The sequence below is a fragment of the Pteronotus mesoamericanus genome, unplaced genomic scaffold (assembly GCF_021234165.1).
Source record: "Pteronotus mesoamericanus isolate MK-2021 breed Mesoamerican mustached bat unplaced genomic scaffold, CSHL_Meso_final contig_130, whole genome shotgun sequence".
NCBI lineage: Eukaryota > Metazoa > Chordata > Mammalia > Chiroptera > Mormoopidae > Pteronotus > Pteronotus mesoamericanus.
This window is the reverse complement of record NW_026555060.1, coordinates 9,602,727-9,620,194: the sequence shown is the minus strand read 5'-3', so window position 1 is coordinate 9,620,194 and position 17,468 is coordinate 9,602,727. Positions and strand designations below refer to the sequence as shown.

At 38.3% G+C, this 17,468-nt stretch overlaps 1 protein-coding gene across 2 annotated transcripts in view; it reads right to left on the bottom strand.

Moving 5' to 3' along the window:
- Positions 1-4,659: 4,659 nt before the first annotated feature.
- The window catches only part of ANKRD26 (ankyrin repeat domain containing 26), a 124,734-nt gene continuing 111,925 nt past the window's right edge, over positions 4,660-17,468 (bottom strand). For both annotated transcript variants that reach the window (XM_054592025.1, XM_054592017.1), the window contains 5 exons: positions 14,951-15,241; positions 14,206-14,420; positions 12,789-13,020; positions 5,811-5,856; positions 4,660-4,813 (listed from right to left, as the gene is read on the bottom strand). In XM_054592025.1, coding sequence (XP_054448000.1) covers positions 4,677-4,813; positions 5,811-5,856; positions 12,789-13,020; positions 14,206-14,420; positions 14,951-15,241 — 921 coding nt within the window. In that variant the 3' untranslated portion in view covers positions 4,660-4,676. The remainder of the gene's footprint in view (positions 4,814-5,810; positions 5,857-12,788; positions 13,021-14,205; positions 14,421-14,950; positions 15,242-17,468) is intronic.

Sequence of the window (17,468 nt, the reverse complement as noted above, 5' to 3'; positions counted from 1 at the left end):
TCAGTGTAGCAGCAATGAGTGGGGGTGGAATGGGCTGGGGGAAATGGCTGGCTTCTTTGTTGTTTTGCTCTCCTAATAATGTCAACCTTAGGCCTCTGTAGGGTTCCCTCTGTGCCCCAACCCTGGGATCAATCACAGCATGCACCTTTCCTCAGGGAAAAAGTGATTCTGTAGTACCAGTTCTCATGTTTGCAGACAATGTGCTCCACAACTCAACCCCAAGGGTGAAGGGAGGTGAGCTTTGGAGGCTACAGGGCAATAGGGCTCTGTGGCTGTTTCTCTGTCTGGGATGCCAACTGCCTGACAGCCATGCCTGTGCCACCATGCTGTGTCCTTGCCCAGGTCTCTGAGCTCATCTGCAGCAGCTAGTACTGCTCGCTTTTGCAGGAATGCCCACCAAATCTATTTGCTCCTCCTGGCTAAGTGGAGTGCCAGACACAACCAGGATTCTTTTCTTTCCATGCTGAGCCTCACCATGAACTCCAGGCTGCAGGGCTACATTCCTGACTTATCCCAGCTCTTTTCCTGACTTACCTCCCCCTTTGGCTCCTATGTGCCCACTTTAGATGTTTCAATGCGCAAATATCTCAGGCATGTTTGCATGTTGATCAGGGAATCCTTTGCTGAGTTATAGCTACTCAAATGGTTGAAACTTCAAGGGAGAGACCAAGGGGATCTCTCACACCATCATGCTTCTGATGTCCACAGCTTAATTTTAAAGAGGATAATTCAAACACAAAATTCACAAGATTCTACTGTGTGAAATTATGTTTTTATTTATAAAGGCTAGAGGTTGCCTTATTGTTATAAAAGTTACTAAGATATGTGTAATATATTTGGAATAAAATTATAAAATACAATTTATTTTTATCCCTTGATCTTGGAATCATAATAGGAATGCCCAAGCCTATATTTTTTGACAGTTAGTGAAAGCTAATCACCAGGGTTCTTCTGTGAGCGCTGTGTGCTCTAATTTAATCCTTTCCACAGCCCCAAGAGATAGTCTCATGTTAGAGGAGGAAGGTAACGCACAGAAAACTGGGGCCACACTGCTGGAAAGTTTAGAGAAAAACATCTATATCTTTCTAACACTAAAGCCTGTGCTCTTACCCCCTAGCTGCCTGTACTTTGTTTTTCTCAAGTAGATAGGGCAGTAAGAGAGGTTGCTGGTTAAAAGAACCCTGAACCTGTGTTCAGCCTAACCCTAATTCTGGTTCTAGCTCCTGACTTTCTACAACTTACTTATCTTTTCTAGGCACATAAAGGTAATTGATCTCTAGATATTTTCTAGATCTATAGATTAGTTGAAAGAAGATTCTACTTTTACCAATTAATGATGTTGTTGGTCACATTTGGTGTGGAAATTACACAATGGTCAGGAAAGGAGAGTTGATTCATTCAATTGATGCATATTGTGTACCTGGGTAGCTCTGGGATTCCAATAGACAACAGGGCAGGTGAGGGCTGTCCTTGAAACTTATATTCTTGTTGGAGGTAGGGGGCCTGAGGAAACAAAGAAGGAGCCAACAAACAAGTTAATTAACAGACAGTTGCAAATTTTTAACAGACTGTGATAAAAAAAATGGAGTGGAGGCCACATTGGTTTTGGTGGTAAAAGGAGGCTTCATCAAGACTTCCTTTTTTTTTTTTTAAAAAAAATCTTCACCCAGGATATGTTTATTTGTTTTAGAGAGAGTAGAAGGGAGGGAGAGAGAAACATTGATGTGAGAGAAAAAGATCGATTGGTTGCTGGTTGCTTTCTGTGTGTGCCTTCAGTAGGGATAGAACCCACAACCTAGGTATGTGCCCTGAGTGGGGATTGAACCCTCAAACTTTCGATGTATGGAACAATGCTCCAACCAACTGAACCACCCAGCCAGGGTAAGACTTTCTGAGTTAGGAAGATAAGATAGGCCTAGTGATATTAATTCCTGCACTGAGACCTGCAGGGGCAAAGTGTGCATGAAAGAATGGGGCATAGTCTAGAAGTTGACAGGTTTTTGTGAGAGGGGATTTTGTGTGATTGATTCCAGTTGAGGTTGGAGACATGAGGTGAAACCATGTCATACAGGGCTTTTTGTGGGTTGGTAAAGCCTCTAGGTTTCCATTTAATAGCAATGGAAGACCACTGAAGGGTGGTAGGCAGGGAGGTAACATGAAGGTGATTGCAATGAAGCCCAAATAAAAGACGATGGCTCAGCTTGGGTAGTAGCAGTGGAGGCAGAATGTGGGCTACCCAGCCAGGACCAAAATTGATTTTTAAAATAACATTTATAATAGGATCAAAAGTATCAAATAATTGAGAATAAATCTAAAAAAATATATGCAAGACCTCTATGGGACATATTTTAAATATTGAATTAATGAGAAAGACTATTAGTTTGAAAAACTCAGTATTATGAATGTCTTTTCTCCACAATTTATTTATAGAGTCAATGCAATTTCCATAAAAATCCTTGCTGTGTATTTGTAGAGCTTAACAAGTTGATTATAAAATATATATGAAGCCCTTTCCCACTTTCTTTTTCCACTTCCCAGACATTTCAGTTCAAAGGCATGGGGACAAAAATGGAGGTGTGGTGTCCCACAGTGAGGTGTTGGAGCCTGCATGGGATGAGGAAGGTGTAAGTCTGAAAGGGTCACACTGCACAGTGTTGACCCTCAAGTCAGAGCATCGCTGAAAAGTGAGCAACATGGGATGAAACATCAAAGACTGAGCAAGGTCAGGAGGCCTCCATAGAAGGGCAGGAGGACAGCCCAGTTTGGGTTTTCAGAGCCCGAGGAGGCTAAATTATCTGCAGAAGAGGTGGCCTGGCACAGGGTGTCTGAGAAAAGATGGGGTGCAGAGGGCATACACTTGGGAGAAACATCAGAGGAGACCAACATGGGGTGCTGCAATCCAGAAAACCATAGGCTGATCTTGGAACATCTTGTTGTCTAGAGAGTAAGGAAATGCTTAAAGAATAATGGAGACAGGTTAAAAAGACATGAAATCAGCTTGAAATGACTACTACCTCTGGCCAAATCTGGGGGAAATTTAGCACCAAAATAAGTTTTCCATCTCCCTCATTTGTTTGTTTAATTTGGCATTATGTACTTATAATGTAGAAGGAATGACAGAATAAGAATATCTTCATTTGACAATCAGCACAATAATAATTGATTCAAGCAAGAATAACCAGTGGATGTTAAATCTAGTGGGTGAAATTTTGAAGAGTAGCCAAATGTTGGGTTGGCCAAAAGGTTCCTCCACACAAGATACTTGTAAAATATAATAGGTAAATAGTAATTTTACTGTGGACAAACCTGGCAGACAGTTCTTAACTACATGACCAAAGTCAACATTGCCAGTAATCGAACAGAGTATGTGCCTCCAGATTTGTTGTCCTGCAAAGAACTCAACATCACTTGTGTGGCATTCATGACCAAATGGCGTAACTGGCCTATAGTTTTCAAAATGTAAATGTAATTGATAGGGGAATTCAAGAGTTAAAGATTTTAGCTTTACTTATAGTTGATAAGCTTTAGTGATTAATACATGTGGAAAACTGTTGTTCCAGGAACTGGAATGCATGACCTATGTGATTCTAGGAGGTCAACAAGCAATTCAACCTTTGTGCCCCAGGGGTTCTGCAAGTGATGGGGATGGCATCTGAGCCATTGTGTTCTAGGGAGATAAAGAACTGTTCATCAGCAGATAAAGAAATATTAGGAAGATTGCAGCCACTCTTATCTGATTAACCTTTTTCCAAACCCCTTACCTACCCTTTTCTGATTCTTATAAAAAGGTCATCTTGAGATGAGATGTTAAGATCATTTTAAGGGTATATAACAGGCCATCTTCTCAGATGGGTGGCATCTGAATAAAGTGCCCATAAAGATTCAATCCTTGTCTCTACTTATTGGTACTGGTAGTGACATGCAGCATGACTGCCAACTTTTCTGGTTTCATCATGAACAGCACAGGAAGCCTAAGGTATGGTCCCAGATTGAAGGAGACTAAGGAAACAGGACAATTGGATACAACACATCATCTTAGATTTTCTTTGACTATGAAGGACATTGTTGAGACAACAGCAAAAATCTGAACAATGCCCAAGCTAAACATTAAAACTGAACCAATTTTAATGTCCTGATTTTGATCATTATACCACAGTTCTTTTTTCTTAAGAAATACACACTAAAGTATTTAGGAATAAAGAGGCATCATGTCTGCAATTTACAAATGGTTCATATATTATATATGATAAGTTTTATGGCACATAAGGATTGTAATACATCCAATCATTGATGGTAGCCATAGCAGCACATATCAAAATGATGTCTAAATCTTTAGAACCAAATGTAGTGATAAACTGAAAAATACAAAAGGCTATCAATTAACACCACTAAAGTATGAATGACCACTTGGTTGTTTGGGTGTTGTTTAAATAGCTGGTATTTGGTCAGTCTGAGTATGTAAAACTCAATAGTGCTGGCTTTCATTTACAAATTACAAAATCTGCTTAAAACTTAGATGCCAAGAAGCACAGTTTAAAATACTTTAGAAATTTTCATCATACACATATGATCCAAAAATATTTTTCTTTAATATAGATTTCACATATCATGTGTTTAATGGAAAATAATTAAAATATTATGTAAAACAGTCCAGTAAATAAATTAGTACTTATATTTCAGATCATATAATTTTTCTGCAAAATTTGTGCATATTCTTGTGATGTTTTCAAAAGTAGATCTTGACATGAATTTGCCTTATCAATTGATCCTACAGGGTAAGCTCTGTAGGCTTCAGCTTCAAATTCAGCAGCATCTGGAAAGAAAAAGAGATAATTACATTTTTTTATCTAAAATACAAATAAGTGTGAAGAAGAATGAAAACATCTATGTTTGACTACAATACACACACAAGATTACTATGAAATGTCATTTGTCCATGGTTGCACACTGAGTTCACTGCTATTGTGGCTAAGTAGCAGAGCTTCTGGTTTTCTTGTTCTTCATTCATTTATTCAACAAACATGCGCTAAGGGAGTATGACAAGCATTGGAGTTATAGGGTGAAGATGACACAGTCCACCCCTGAACAATCATATACTGTAAGCTGAAAAGACAGATGAACAGGCAGTTTCCACTCAGTCATATATACAACTACAAATATAAAACAGGACACTACTGGATCACACAGAAGGGACTTCCCAGTTTTGTGTCAATATTGTCAGCTTTTTGATGGAGATGATATATAAATTGGTACCTGAAGGACAAGGAAAGAATATGCCAGATAGACAATGAAGCAGATGCCCAGATTAGAGGTGAGGGAGAACACTAGTGGAATTAGAAGTTTTCTAGTTTGGCTAGATGCCAGAGCAAGGAGGCAGAGTAGGGTAAGTAGCATCTAGAGATAAATTTGAATTATTTGGCAAGAACTAAATGGATTTCGGTGTTTTTACTCCATGCAAAGGAATATGGAGTTTTTCCTAAGGGTCAAAGGCAAACCAATGACAATGACAAAGTCAATGACTGGAGAGTTAAATGCTGCTCCTCAGTGGCAGCAGCTATATGAACTGTAACTACTTGACTGAGTATTATGGGATGAGTCAGGTTATTTAGCCTAATATCACTAGCAAAAACAGGAGAAGTGGATGAAGCCTGGTTTTCTGACAAGAGTTTCAGTGTGCAGGCTGACAGATCCATCGGCAGGGCAGAGGAAAGGCAGGGGAGAAAATATGTAAACAGATGCTGTTTACTATTTAGATTATTTCAGAAATCAATGATATAAAAATTTAAATACTATAAAGTATGGCAACATACCTTCTTTAAGTTCTCTAGTTAGAGCTTTTTCTAACTCCTGCCGCATCTGAAATAAATCAAATATTATTTATAGTATTTAAGTTAAAAAAGAAACATTATTATAGGAATGATATATAGCTTATGTAAAGTATCCTTTAAATAATTTTATTTAATTTTTATTTATTTTTAAAGGATTTCATTTATTTATTTTTAGACAGAGGGGAAGGGAGGGAGAAAAAGAGGGAGAGAAAATATGAGAGAAAAACATCAATCAGTTGCCTCTTGCACGCGCCCTGACCAGGGATGGAACCCACAACCCAGGTATGTTCCCTGGCTGTTGGGGACCACTTTGTGTGGTATTGGGAATTGCAGCCCCACGTGAGACAGGCCTTGGAAGAGGCCTATAAGTCTTGACCGGAACACCGGGAGTGCTTGGAGGCAGACATGACCCAATGCTAGCACCAAGGGTTCCCGTGGGACATCCAGCCTAAAGAATGCATTGTATCCACTGAAGCTTGCTCTGCTTTACACAGCCCTGATAATGAAAAACTAGGTATCTAACCTCAAGGCAGGGGAGAAAAATCCTGAACCCCTGAGCCATGTTTTAATGACCATCTGGCGTCAACATGTCTGACAGACCCTGAACTAGGACAGATCTCTGTATTTCTTCAATTTGTTATCTATAGCCCTTTGACGTGGACTGATAAGCCTTGCACGCCTGATGTGTACCCCTGCATGTACTGATCCCAATAAAAGCCACTTCAGGAAAGGGTTTGGGGCATTCTCCATTAGAGGGAATCGCCACCTCTTTCTTTTGGCAGACCAAATGTGTCTGGAATGACTTATTCTCATCTGCAATGGCCAGAAAGTCTCCATGGGACCGAGACTCCCTCATTTGACTAGTAAATGAACCAGCGAACTTTCAGTTTGTGTGATGACACCCAACCAACTAAGCCACTCTGGTTAGGGCTAAATAATAATTTTAGAGACTAGACCTAACTTGGGGATCACATAAATAAATAAATAAATAAATAAATAATCACATAAATAAAATCAATTCTCATTTACTTTTAGATAATAGAGAACATAGATAGGTAAATGATACTTAATCTGATAAAAAGTACTATCGATATTGGTCTATTGAATAAACATGACATCAGAAAAGAGATGTTTGATCTCACTGGTATAAAGGAGTTTAAACAAATCAAGTCACATTGTACACGGAATGCATTATTTTGCAATTGTTAGAAAAACTGCCCTTTATAAAAGTTTAATCAGGTACTTCTGGTCAAGATAGCAATGTAGGTAAATGTAGTACTCACATCTTCCCACAACCACATCAAAATTACTACTACAGCCATCACTCAGAACCACCTGAAATCCAGCTGAATGGAAGTTCTACAACTAGGGATTTAAAGAAGGAGCTACACTGAGACTGGCAGGAAGGGCAGAAACGTAGAATGGGCTGGTCCCACATCCATGTATGGTGGATAAATATCAGAAGGGATATCTTGGCTGCAGATATTCTGAGAAGTGAGGGGTTCCAGCCCCATAACAGGTCCCCCAGCATAGGGTTCCAGTGCTAGGAAGAGAAGTCCCCATAACTTCTAACTGAAAAGCAGTGGGGATTGAGGCTGAGTGTGACTGAGGGCTTCTGGAGACCCAGGCATTTCCCTTAAAGGGCCCACACAAGACTTACTTTGACTCACTCCCTTTGAGCTCCAGTACTGGGGCAGCAGCTGAAAAGGCGCAAGAGATATCCAGGGAAGAACTGAATTGTCTAGTACCTGGCTGAGAACTGGGGTGGGGACAGTTTTCTGCCAGACAGAAGTGGTAGCAGAGCTCATTGTTCCTTTTGTGAGACCCTGACCCACTACAGAGCAGGTAGGTGGGCACCATATCTGAGTTTCCATCAATCAGACACACACTATTGGCCCTGCCCTGGTGACTCCCTGAGACCCCGCCCCACTCAACCAGTGGGCCCACCTAAGCAGTTTCTAGTGGCTTTTTCATACAAATGGCCTGTCTTGGCTCATGCTTTACACTTTCCTAAAATATCTCAAACAAGTAGCATCTGGCTTCAGCGTGCTCCATACCTCTCGCTAAGTGGCCTCAAACTAGCACTAGCAGCAGCCATCTGCTGATTGATTTGTAGCTGGTGCCAGTTGGATCTGGGCAGAACACAGGTGGCAGCTGACCTTGGCATGCACCTTCCAGGAGCTCTCTGAGTCAGCACACCCACTGGACAGCTCCAGACCACATTGAAGATCCAACCATTCCACAAGTGACACACTTAAGGGGCAGACTCAGCTGGCACCAGAACCCAATGAAGTAAGTCCACTCCGTGGGGTTGGCCCCTGCACAGCTGACCCCCCACAGTGGTCGATGGTCACAGCTAGTCCTTGCAGCCAACTGGCCTGGGGGTAAATACCTAGCATCAATGTGCCAACAACAATCAAGGCTCAACTATAAAAGAAGTGTGTATACAGCCTACACAGAGGGCACACCTGGAGTGCAGCCAAGCTTGTGTGAGTGGGGAGGTTGTGCCACCGGACCGTACAGAACACCTACTATGTAAGGCCACTCTACCAACCTGGGAGATGTAGCAGTTCTACTTAATACACAGAAGCAAACACATGGAGGCTGCCAAAATAAGGAGACAAAGTAACATGTCCCAAATGTAAGAGCAAAACACAAATCTGGAAAGAGAACTAAACAAATGAGACAAGCAACCTACTAGATGCGGAGTTCAAACATCGGCTATAAGGATGCTCAGTGAACATAGAACTACAACAGCATAAAAAGGACACGGAAGCCATAAAAAAGAACCAGAGAGAAATGAAGGACACACTAACTGAAATGAAGAATAATTTGCAGAGAATCAACAGGACAGTAGACTAAATCAAGAATAAAATCAGCAATATGGAACATAAGAAAGCAAACACACCCAATCAGACAGCATAAAGAAAAAACAATCCAAACAAATAAGGATAGTGTAAGGAGCCTCTGGGACAACTTCAAGTGTACCAACATTCATATCATGGGGGTGCTGGAAGGAGAAGAGAGAGAACAAGAAACTGAAAACCTATTTGAAAAAATAATGACAGAAGACTTCCATAGCTTGGTGAAAGAAATGGACATACAAGTCCAAGAATCACAGAGAGTCCCAAATAATATCAACCCAAAGAGACCACCATCAAAGACAACAAAAGAATTTTAAAACCAGCAAGATAAAAGTCTTTATGTACAAGGGAGCTCCCCTAAGACTGTTGGCTGATTTCTCAACAGAAACTACTCAGGCCAAAAGGGACTAGCAAGAAATATTCAAAGTGGTGAAAAGTAAGGACCTATAACATTTGTGAAGTCATTTACCAGTACAAGAGTCTCATTAGATTTGTTGCCAAGGTTTTTATGGCACACTAATCACATAGACATCTTCCCTGAAGCATGTACCAAAATTCCAGATTCCCAGAAGGCAAGTAAGTATTCAGCATGAACCCCATTGATTGTACAAATAGTTTAGACACAGTGAACCACTCTTATCAGTTAGAGAATGGTGGGAATCCTTCTTATATTCAGGTTTCCAGATGCCAACCAAGGCTAGCCACTGAAGCAGGACTTTCTAAAGATAGCAGTCTTAGGCATGCTATATGAAATTTTTCTGCACAGTAGTTACCACCCTGACTTAATTACTGGTCTCCTAAAATTTAACACAGATTCAAAGAATATGGATTGAAGAACTATCATGTCACATATTACGTTAGGGACACAAACACTTGCACACAAAAAATTTTAAAATCAGAGAAATTTCATCTGTTATGAAGTAGTCTGAAGTGAATTTTTAAGTTTTCAGTTCTAAGAAAAAATCTAATGAGTGATGTATCTGTTCAATGATATTTGTATTTTATAATATCATTAAATAACACAATTGACTAAACTATAAAATTTGCAAGAATGTGAAAAGTCTAGGTAAAAATTAGCAAAACAGATATGTAGTAATCTATACTACAGTGGAATCAAGTGGGCAGGACTAAGCTTCATGTAATGGTGAGAAAGGCAACAAATCTAAGTATTTTGAAAGTGGAGAAAATTTGCTTCAATAATGAGTGCAACTGAAATCATACACTTGGAGTGATGTTTTATTATAATTATTGTCCTTAATGTTAAAAATAAAAATGCTGGATAAGAAATTCACACTATAAGTAGTCCAAAATGTTAAATGAAGCCTTACAAATAAAAGGGATTGATAAATTCAATATTAATGCTACTTTTAACATGATAGTTTCCAGAATGATAGCTAAAAATCTTTACAAGTCTGTTTTGTAATGCCCTATCCAAAACCTCACCTCTTTCTATCATTTTAGATAGCATGTTACCACCTCTCAGAATTATTTTATGTTTGCTAGCGGCAATAATTAAATTCCCAGTAACTCTAAAAGACACCTTATTCCTGTAAGTCTAACTAAGAATTCTGTAAACAGCTGTAAAATACAAGTCTTCCCAGGCATTCTAGAGAAATTTTGTGACGTATTTCACAAAAGAGTGGTACTTTTTTTAAACTTTCTCTTGTTAGGCATGATTGGTGAACCAATGCCCTACAAGGTAACTATGTATGTCTTGGATCTACAACATTAAGTTTAAAATATACTATTTTTTCAATTTATTTATTATTTAGAAATACTAAAAAATAAACACCTCTTTCCTCCCAAAACTTTAATTAAAGGAAAAAGTTTCCACAAAGATCTCTTGCATTGCTTCGGCATTTACACACTCTTTCATCTTCATTTTTTAAAATGAGGTGTTATCTGATTCTTCTGGTGAGAACTAATGAGAACATTTCAGCTTTTCGTCATGCTTAACAATTTACAGAAGTATTTGGTATTCAATTTCTTTTTGTACCCAGTTGTTCAGTTTGCCAATTCTGAAGCACTTAGACCGTATTTGGTCAAAAGGCTGTTTAAAAATCCTTAGCTTTGCTCTTCTATAATGTGTTATGAGGAAACCAAATGAAAAAACAAGGCTGAAGCCTCATTAGCACAGATGTTCATTATTTTTCTCTGCATTAAGAAGATCATAAAAACACCATCCAAACCATAAACCAGTGCGCATCAACTGAAATGGGTATTTTTAGGGTGACATCAGCATCAGGGAGAAGTGAGACAAGCCCTTTGTGTCTCCCTTTGAATCTGCAACTAGTCGGACATCCAGAGCCCAACAAAGCTTCCTCTGCTCAACACACGGAAAGGTTCAGAGGTCAGTAGCTCGGAAGGGGGGCGTTCCGGAATGTGCAGGGAGGCAGGTTGTGGGGAAGGGTGGGGATGGCCCACCGCTGCAGTTCTCCCAGGACAAGGCTGAACCTATAGCCCCAGCCACACAGTAGCGGTGGAGGAGTCGGGGTGCAGCCCCAGCAGCACTGCCTCCCCCCAAAATCCAAGCCCTTCCCCTGGTGCAGCAGAGCTCCCACCGCCACAGATCAGGAGCTGCAGCCGCTGGGCCACAGCGCAGTGCTGCCTGCGACCACAGGGAACGAGGCAGCACCTCAGTGGGCTGACCGACTGGCTCTCCTTGACTGGCCACATCCTTCTGCCAGGGTGGTGGTGCCCTGAGACCCAGATGACCAGATACAACACTGCCACCCACCACTCGGGTCACCCGGCCGCCACTCCCACATCCAAGGCGAAGCATCCCACACCTGGCCTCTCCCCCTGCCCTCCGGCTTAAGTAGCAGCAATAGGAAAAAACAAAAACTGCGCCATTGCACCTTCTGCTGGAAAACAAAAGAAAGAGCTCTAATTATCACCCTGATGAACTGTGAAAAGTAAATGTTCCTAAACAGGAAAAGCGTTCACTACTTAAAATGCACCAGCAGAGGAACAACCCATGAAGCAGCCTGGACCACCCTGGGAGCAGCACCACAGTAAGAAAAGGGTGATTCTCCAGAAAGAAACCTGAAGTATCAAAAACTTGTGATGTAAATTACAGAGAAAGCAAAGTAGCAATCATGAAGAAATTCAACAAGTGCAAGAAAACCCAAAAGGCAGGTCAGTGAGCTCAGCAATAGAATTAATGAACAGAAGGAGTATTTTGCTAAAGAGATGACAAGTATAAAAACAGCCAAACAAATTCCGGAGCTGAAGAACTCAATAATAAGGTAAAGAATGGATATTTTAATAACAATGATATGAAATGAAAGCCAAGTGCTATTTCAGGACTCTATCCTTGCCATCTTCACCATCAATAATTCAAATGCTGGCAAGATACACAGACATAAGTGAACTTCACTTGAAAAATCAAATAGTAAAAAAAATTTTTTTAATATTAAAAATTCAAATATTTGCTTAGTTCAACTATTTAGAAAATGTATAATTCCTCAACAAGACACTATAAAGATTGAAATTAAAATGCTGTTAGTAAAATAGCAATAATGTTCTCTCATGTAACAAGATGACAAAAATTTTCACTTAAAAACAGAAACTAATCCTTTTAGTGTTACAAGATTATTTAATTCATAAAAAGGATTTACTCAGTTTCATTTAAATAACAAATTTAATCACTCTTAATCAGTTTGGGTGTCAATCACTCACTTATGTTTAGGGTTGGAAACATCGGGGTGTAGCAAGACTTTAAAATTGTTATGAACCATCGCCAAACTAACTAAATCTGTTAGAAAGTAAGTCAAATCATCTCCAGTATAACATAAGTTATTAAGCAATAATATTTAATTTCTAAAATTGAAATTATATGTAGCTTGTCAAAAAATTTAAAATATGTCAGTTTAGTTACATTTGTTGAGTAAAGTTAATGATAGGCATCTCTTTAAAATGAGAGATCTGAGGACTTAAGATTGTAAAATTTGTGTCTCCTTTCTATATTAGCACAAATATTAAGGCTTTTACTTAGTGTGCATTAGTCAATTAAACAACTTGGAATTTTACCAAATTAAACACTAAATTGAATCAGAAATCTGGAGCCCAAAGGAAAAAAGAGACTATAACTAACCTTGATCAAGTAAGCTTCCATGCTATTACTTGAAGTCCGTGGCCTTGAGGTAGGAATCACCAGGTTTTCTTCTCTTTGAGTGGAATTTCCATAGAGTACAAAACTACTATTAAGATTTCCAACACAAGGCATCTCCAGGACTGGCCTCGTATTAAGAGTGCTGAGTAAAGATCTGTTCTGCTGTTTATGCAGGAGAAGTTCAGTGCTGACCTCAGCTAGCCTCTCATTGGTCCTGTGAAGATTGTAAAAACAAATGCTTAGTATTTCAATTTTCCTAAATGACTTGCATTTTTTAAAGTTGCCTCAAAAGTCAGTGAAATTTCCCATTAAACAGCATGTTAACACTGATAGTGTGTCAGAGCAGACCTTCTATAAAGAATAGGTTCTAAATTGTTCTAAGGAAGTACGTATGATTCTAGGGGTGGGGAGGTTCCTAACTAACAAGTAATTCAAAGCAGGGAGGGGAGAGGAATGGCTATCAGTGATGTACACGGCTTATCAGGTACATCACTGGAAGCGCTGCACTTACAAGATTCTTGAGGATGCCTTTGGACATATTTAGTAAACCAATTTAGAGATTTTTAAAAAAATCCCTCAACGACATTGTTGAGTGTTTCCTTTCACCACCCTTATACAACACTCATTACCTTGGAGATTTTAACCACTTGGTAGAGATTTATAACAACCTCTGAGGGAGAACAAGATAGCCTTGCTGGTGATCAAAATGAACCAGAACAGCTCCAGAGGCAATTATAACACTGTTACCAAGGCACTGGAGGTGGGATCTGCCCTTTCTGTCTTCCACACTCCCCTTCTGACAGACCACCTTATTATTTTTAGCCACTTTGTCAATTATACTGTCCTTCACCCTTTGTTAACCTTTCCCTTTGTAACTTGTATGTCTTTATGCAGAGAAGATAGTTTGTCTCAAGGTGCCCTCTGGTGATGATAACAAAAATCACAATCAGGAAAATAAATTTACCAAGTGCCAGAATGTGCCCAATATTAACCCTTTGGGTTTAAGTTGTTATCTTCCAAAAAATAGTTAAAGTTGTTAATAAGTTGTTAATATTTCTATTTAGGGGAATTGCAACAAGCAATTTGATAATAAAACCACTGTCTAAATTATAAAGCTTCAAACAAATTTAGCTTAAAGGCTAGTAGATCAGGTTAAATCTATGAAAACGGGGGAAAAAAAAATAAAGTCATGTAAAACCAAAAATTGGGGAGAGATGTTAACTGTTCTGGAAAAATATTTGAAAGATAAGTTCATTAATTAACTTCATTTTCCAAAACTACACTGCTTAGTTAGCTTCTACTTCCTACTAATCTAATGAACCTGGATTGATAAAAATTATGCTTTTGAAACTAATTAATGAGGTAAATTTGTTTTCTGTGATTCTGTGTTTTGACTTACTTGTTTAGTATATTTCCTAATGACTTTCTACCTTCCATTTCTTCTAGAAAGAGTTGCTTATATTTTTCCAAATCTATTTCTTTAGAATTTTGAGAACATTTTATTTTGGAGAGTTCAGATTCTAGATCTTTAATTCTCAGTTCCAACTGACTTCTTATTGAAGCATTATGATTCTCTCTTAACTGCTCCAGATTTTCTTGAGATGCTGCTTGCGTCTAAAGCAAATAAGCAGAATACATTTTTAAAAATAAGTATAATCTGAACAATTACATTTGTTTTCTTTAGTTTTGAGTCAACGATTCAGAGAGCAACTTTAAACATAAAAAAGCTTAAGTTTAAAATATCAGTGTCAGCTGAATTATAAATTATAAAAATAAACTTACATCTTTCTTTTATTAGTACTCATGCATCCTGGTAATTCAAAGAGCAAATCAATTTAAAATTTAAAAAACTGAGTAATATAACTTAATAATGGTAGAATTTTAAAATCACAATTTATTTATTTTTATTCCTAATATTCTTGTTTTATATCAATTAGTCTTTAAAATAAAATGATCCTCTAGTAAAAATTATTCTGAAAGATCAATTTAGTGATAATAATGATGGAAACTGGAAATACTGAAACATTCCACTTTCCTTCCTGAAATTTACAAAGCAAATTGCTAGTAAGTAGAGGAAAGAAATACTATATATATATATATATATGGAATCTGCAGGGAAATGAATTAAAGATCAGTAAATTAACCTGTAAAAATAGATTGACTTCTTCCAATTTTTCTTCTATATCCTGTCTTGCTCTTTCTTCAATCTTCCGTTTGTACTGTTCTACTTCACTGTATTCTACCATATTCATTTCCATATGTCTTTTGAGGTTTATTCCTTCTTGTTTCCACTTCTTTTTCTCATTCTTTAGTTTTTCACATTTTTTTTGTATTGCTTTCATAGATAATAACTCCTGTTGAAGAAATTTATTTTTCTCATCCAGATGTAGACATTTTGAAGATGCAGTTTCCAGTTTTGCTGTAAGTTCATCATTCTGCATGAATAAAATAATATAGTTTGGTTATGAAGGTGCAGACTGAGAACAGTTTAATTCAAATATCAGATTTTGAAATAAATTAAGTTGCAATAAAATGTTGGTACTGTAGTAGAGACTTATTATGTGAACTTTTTAATTACTCAGAATCAAGAACAAAGTTAAAAAGACCAGCAGTCATAAAAAATATATTTAGTTTCGTAGTCTTTGCCACATAATGCCTGCACTTGATTTTGTTTTTTTCTTATGTCTTATGTGATTTTCTTATGTGATTTTATGTCTTTCCTCCACAAAATGACAATAAGTCATCTCTTAGTAGAAAGTCTCTTACCTCTTCCCCAATATTAATTCTCCATAACTTTTAAAGGGGTTTGAGGGATGCCATATTCAGTTATTTAGGCCTAGGTCAATAAATGCCTCCCAAGGTAAGACTTTAAAAATAATAGTTTAATTAATGAATCTTATATAGATTCTAATGCCGTGTGCCTTTAATGGAGTGCAAATGTCTGATGCTAATTTGAATTACACTCCAAGAAGAAATGATTCCCAGGGTTAAAGAGAAATCATATCTTCCACTGTAAAAGTTTAATTGAGATAAGCTATAATTTTTTTAAAACAAAAACAAAGGCTTAATTCAGTAATGCTGTCTTGTAATTCTTTGTTACTTCCCACAAAATTAACAAAACATACTAAATAACAAGAACTTGCTGAAAATTCCATCATACTGACTTGAGGAATACTGAGTTGGCCAGAAAGGCCATTTATTTTTCCCCATAAAATAAAAGATGTGTGAGAATTTTTCATTTTCACCAATAACTTTATTGATTTAGAAATTTTGAGTATTTTGGCTATATCCCATATGGTATAACATCGATTGTTCTCAATCTCAATCAATGTCTTGATATGACTGCTATCAACTTCAACTGGTCTACCTGACCGTGGAGCATCGTCCAGTGAGAAATTTCCAGCAAGAAAGTCTGCAAACCACTTCTGACACATTGGATCAGTCACAGCACCTTCGCCATGCACTGCACAAATTTTTTTTTTTTTTTTTTTGCATTTCAGTTGCTTTTTCACCCTTCTTGAAATAAGAGCATAATATACTGAAAATGTTGCATTTTCTTCCAACTTAAATATTAAAATGGTTACACAGCAATTCACCAATTTTGATACATTTTTTAAAAAATGAAAGCTGATGGCAGCTGTCACAATACAATCTAACAAAATTGTTCCATATGAAGTTAAAGGCAACTAGGCACTACTAGCCATTGTACAGAAAAAAACAAATGAACTTTTTGGCCAACCCTATACCACTTTCCTTTATTTGATAAGACAAGAAAAGTGATGTGGAGTTTTTAAAACATGTCTACAAATTCTTTGGCACACTTCCCATAAAATGGGTGCTGGCCTTGGTAAGTAACCGGTTCCTGGTGAAGAGAAAAAGGTGGAAATGCTGTGTGACTTCCATGTCTGGGTGATATAGCTTCTATCTGACTTCCTCTCTCCCTGGGAGGGAAGCTCACCCTGAGAACCCAGCCATGCTGTCAGGAGTGAAGCAGCCCAGGCCAGAGTCAGTCCTCGTACAAGTGTTCCAGCTGGGACTGCCCCAGCTAACGCCCTGGCCAAAAGCCCGCTGCAATTGACAAACATGTGAATGAACAAGCCTTTAGAAGATTCTAGTTCCCAGCTTCAAGCCATCCCAGCTGATGGCAAGTGGTAAAGGAATGAGCTGGCCTCATGGACCCTGGCCTAACTGCAGATTTGTGAACAAAATAAATGCTGTTTTGAGTCACTAGGTTTGGAGGTGGTTTATTAAGCAGCAATAAATAACTGGCATGGATACTGATATTAAAGAGAGAGTGCTGCCACTAAAACAAAACAACAACAGAAAAACACGCACATGCAGGAGTGCCTTTGAAACAGGAGGTGGGGGGAACCTGAAATAAGGCGGAGAAGCATCAAAATGAAAACCAAAAGGGCCTCCAAGAGATGGGCCTGATGGCCCCTGAAGAGGCCGACAGCAAGGGCTTCCGGCAAGTGAACCAAAGGACCCTGAAACCTGGAGGAAAGGGGACTCTTGCTACGAAGGAGCTGAAAGTAAAATTGATGAAAAAAGATAAGCTAAAAAAGGACAATTAAATATAAAGAACCAGAACTTACTGGTTTCAAATATCCATTTCTCGTTTATAGCTTCTCCCATATGTCCAACTGTCAAGTAAAGCTAAAA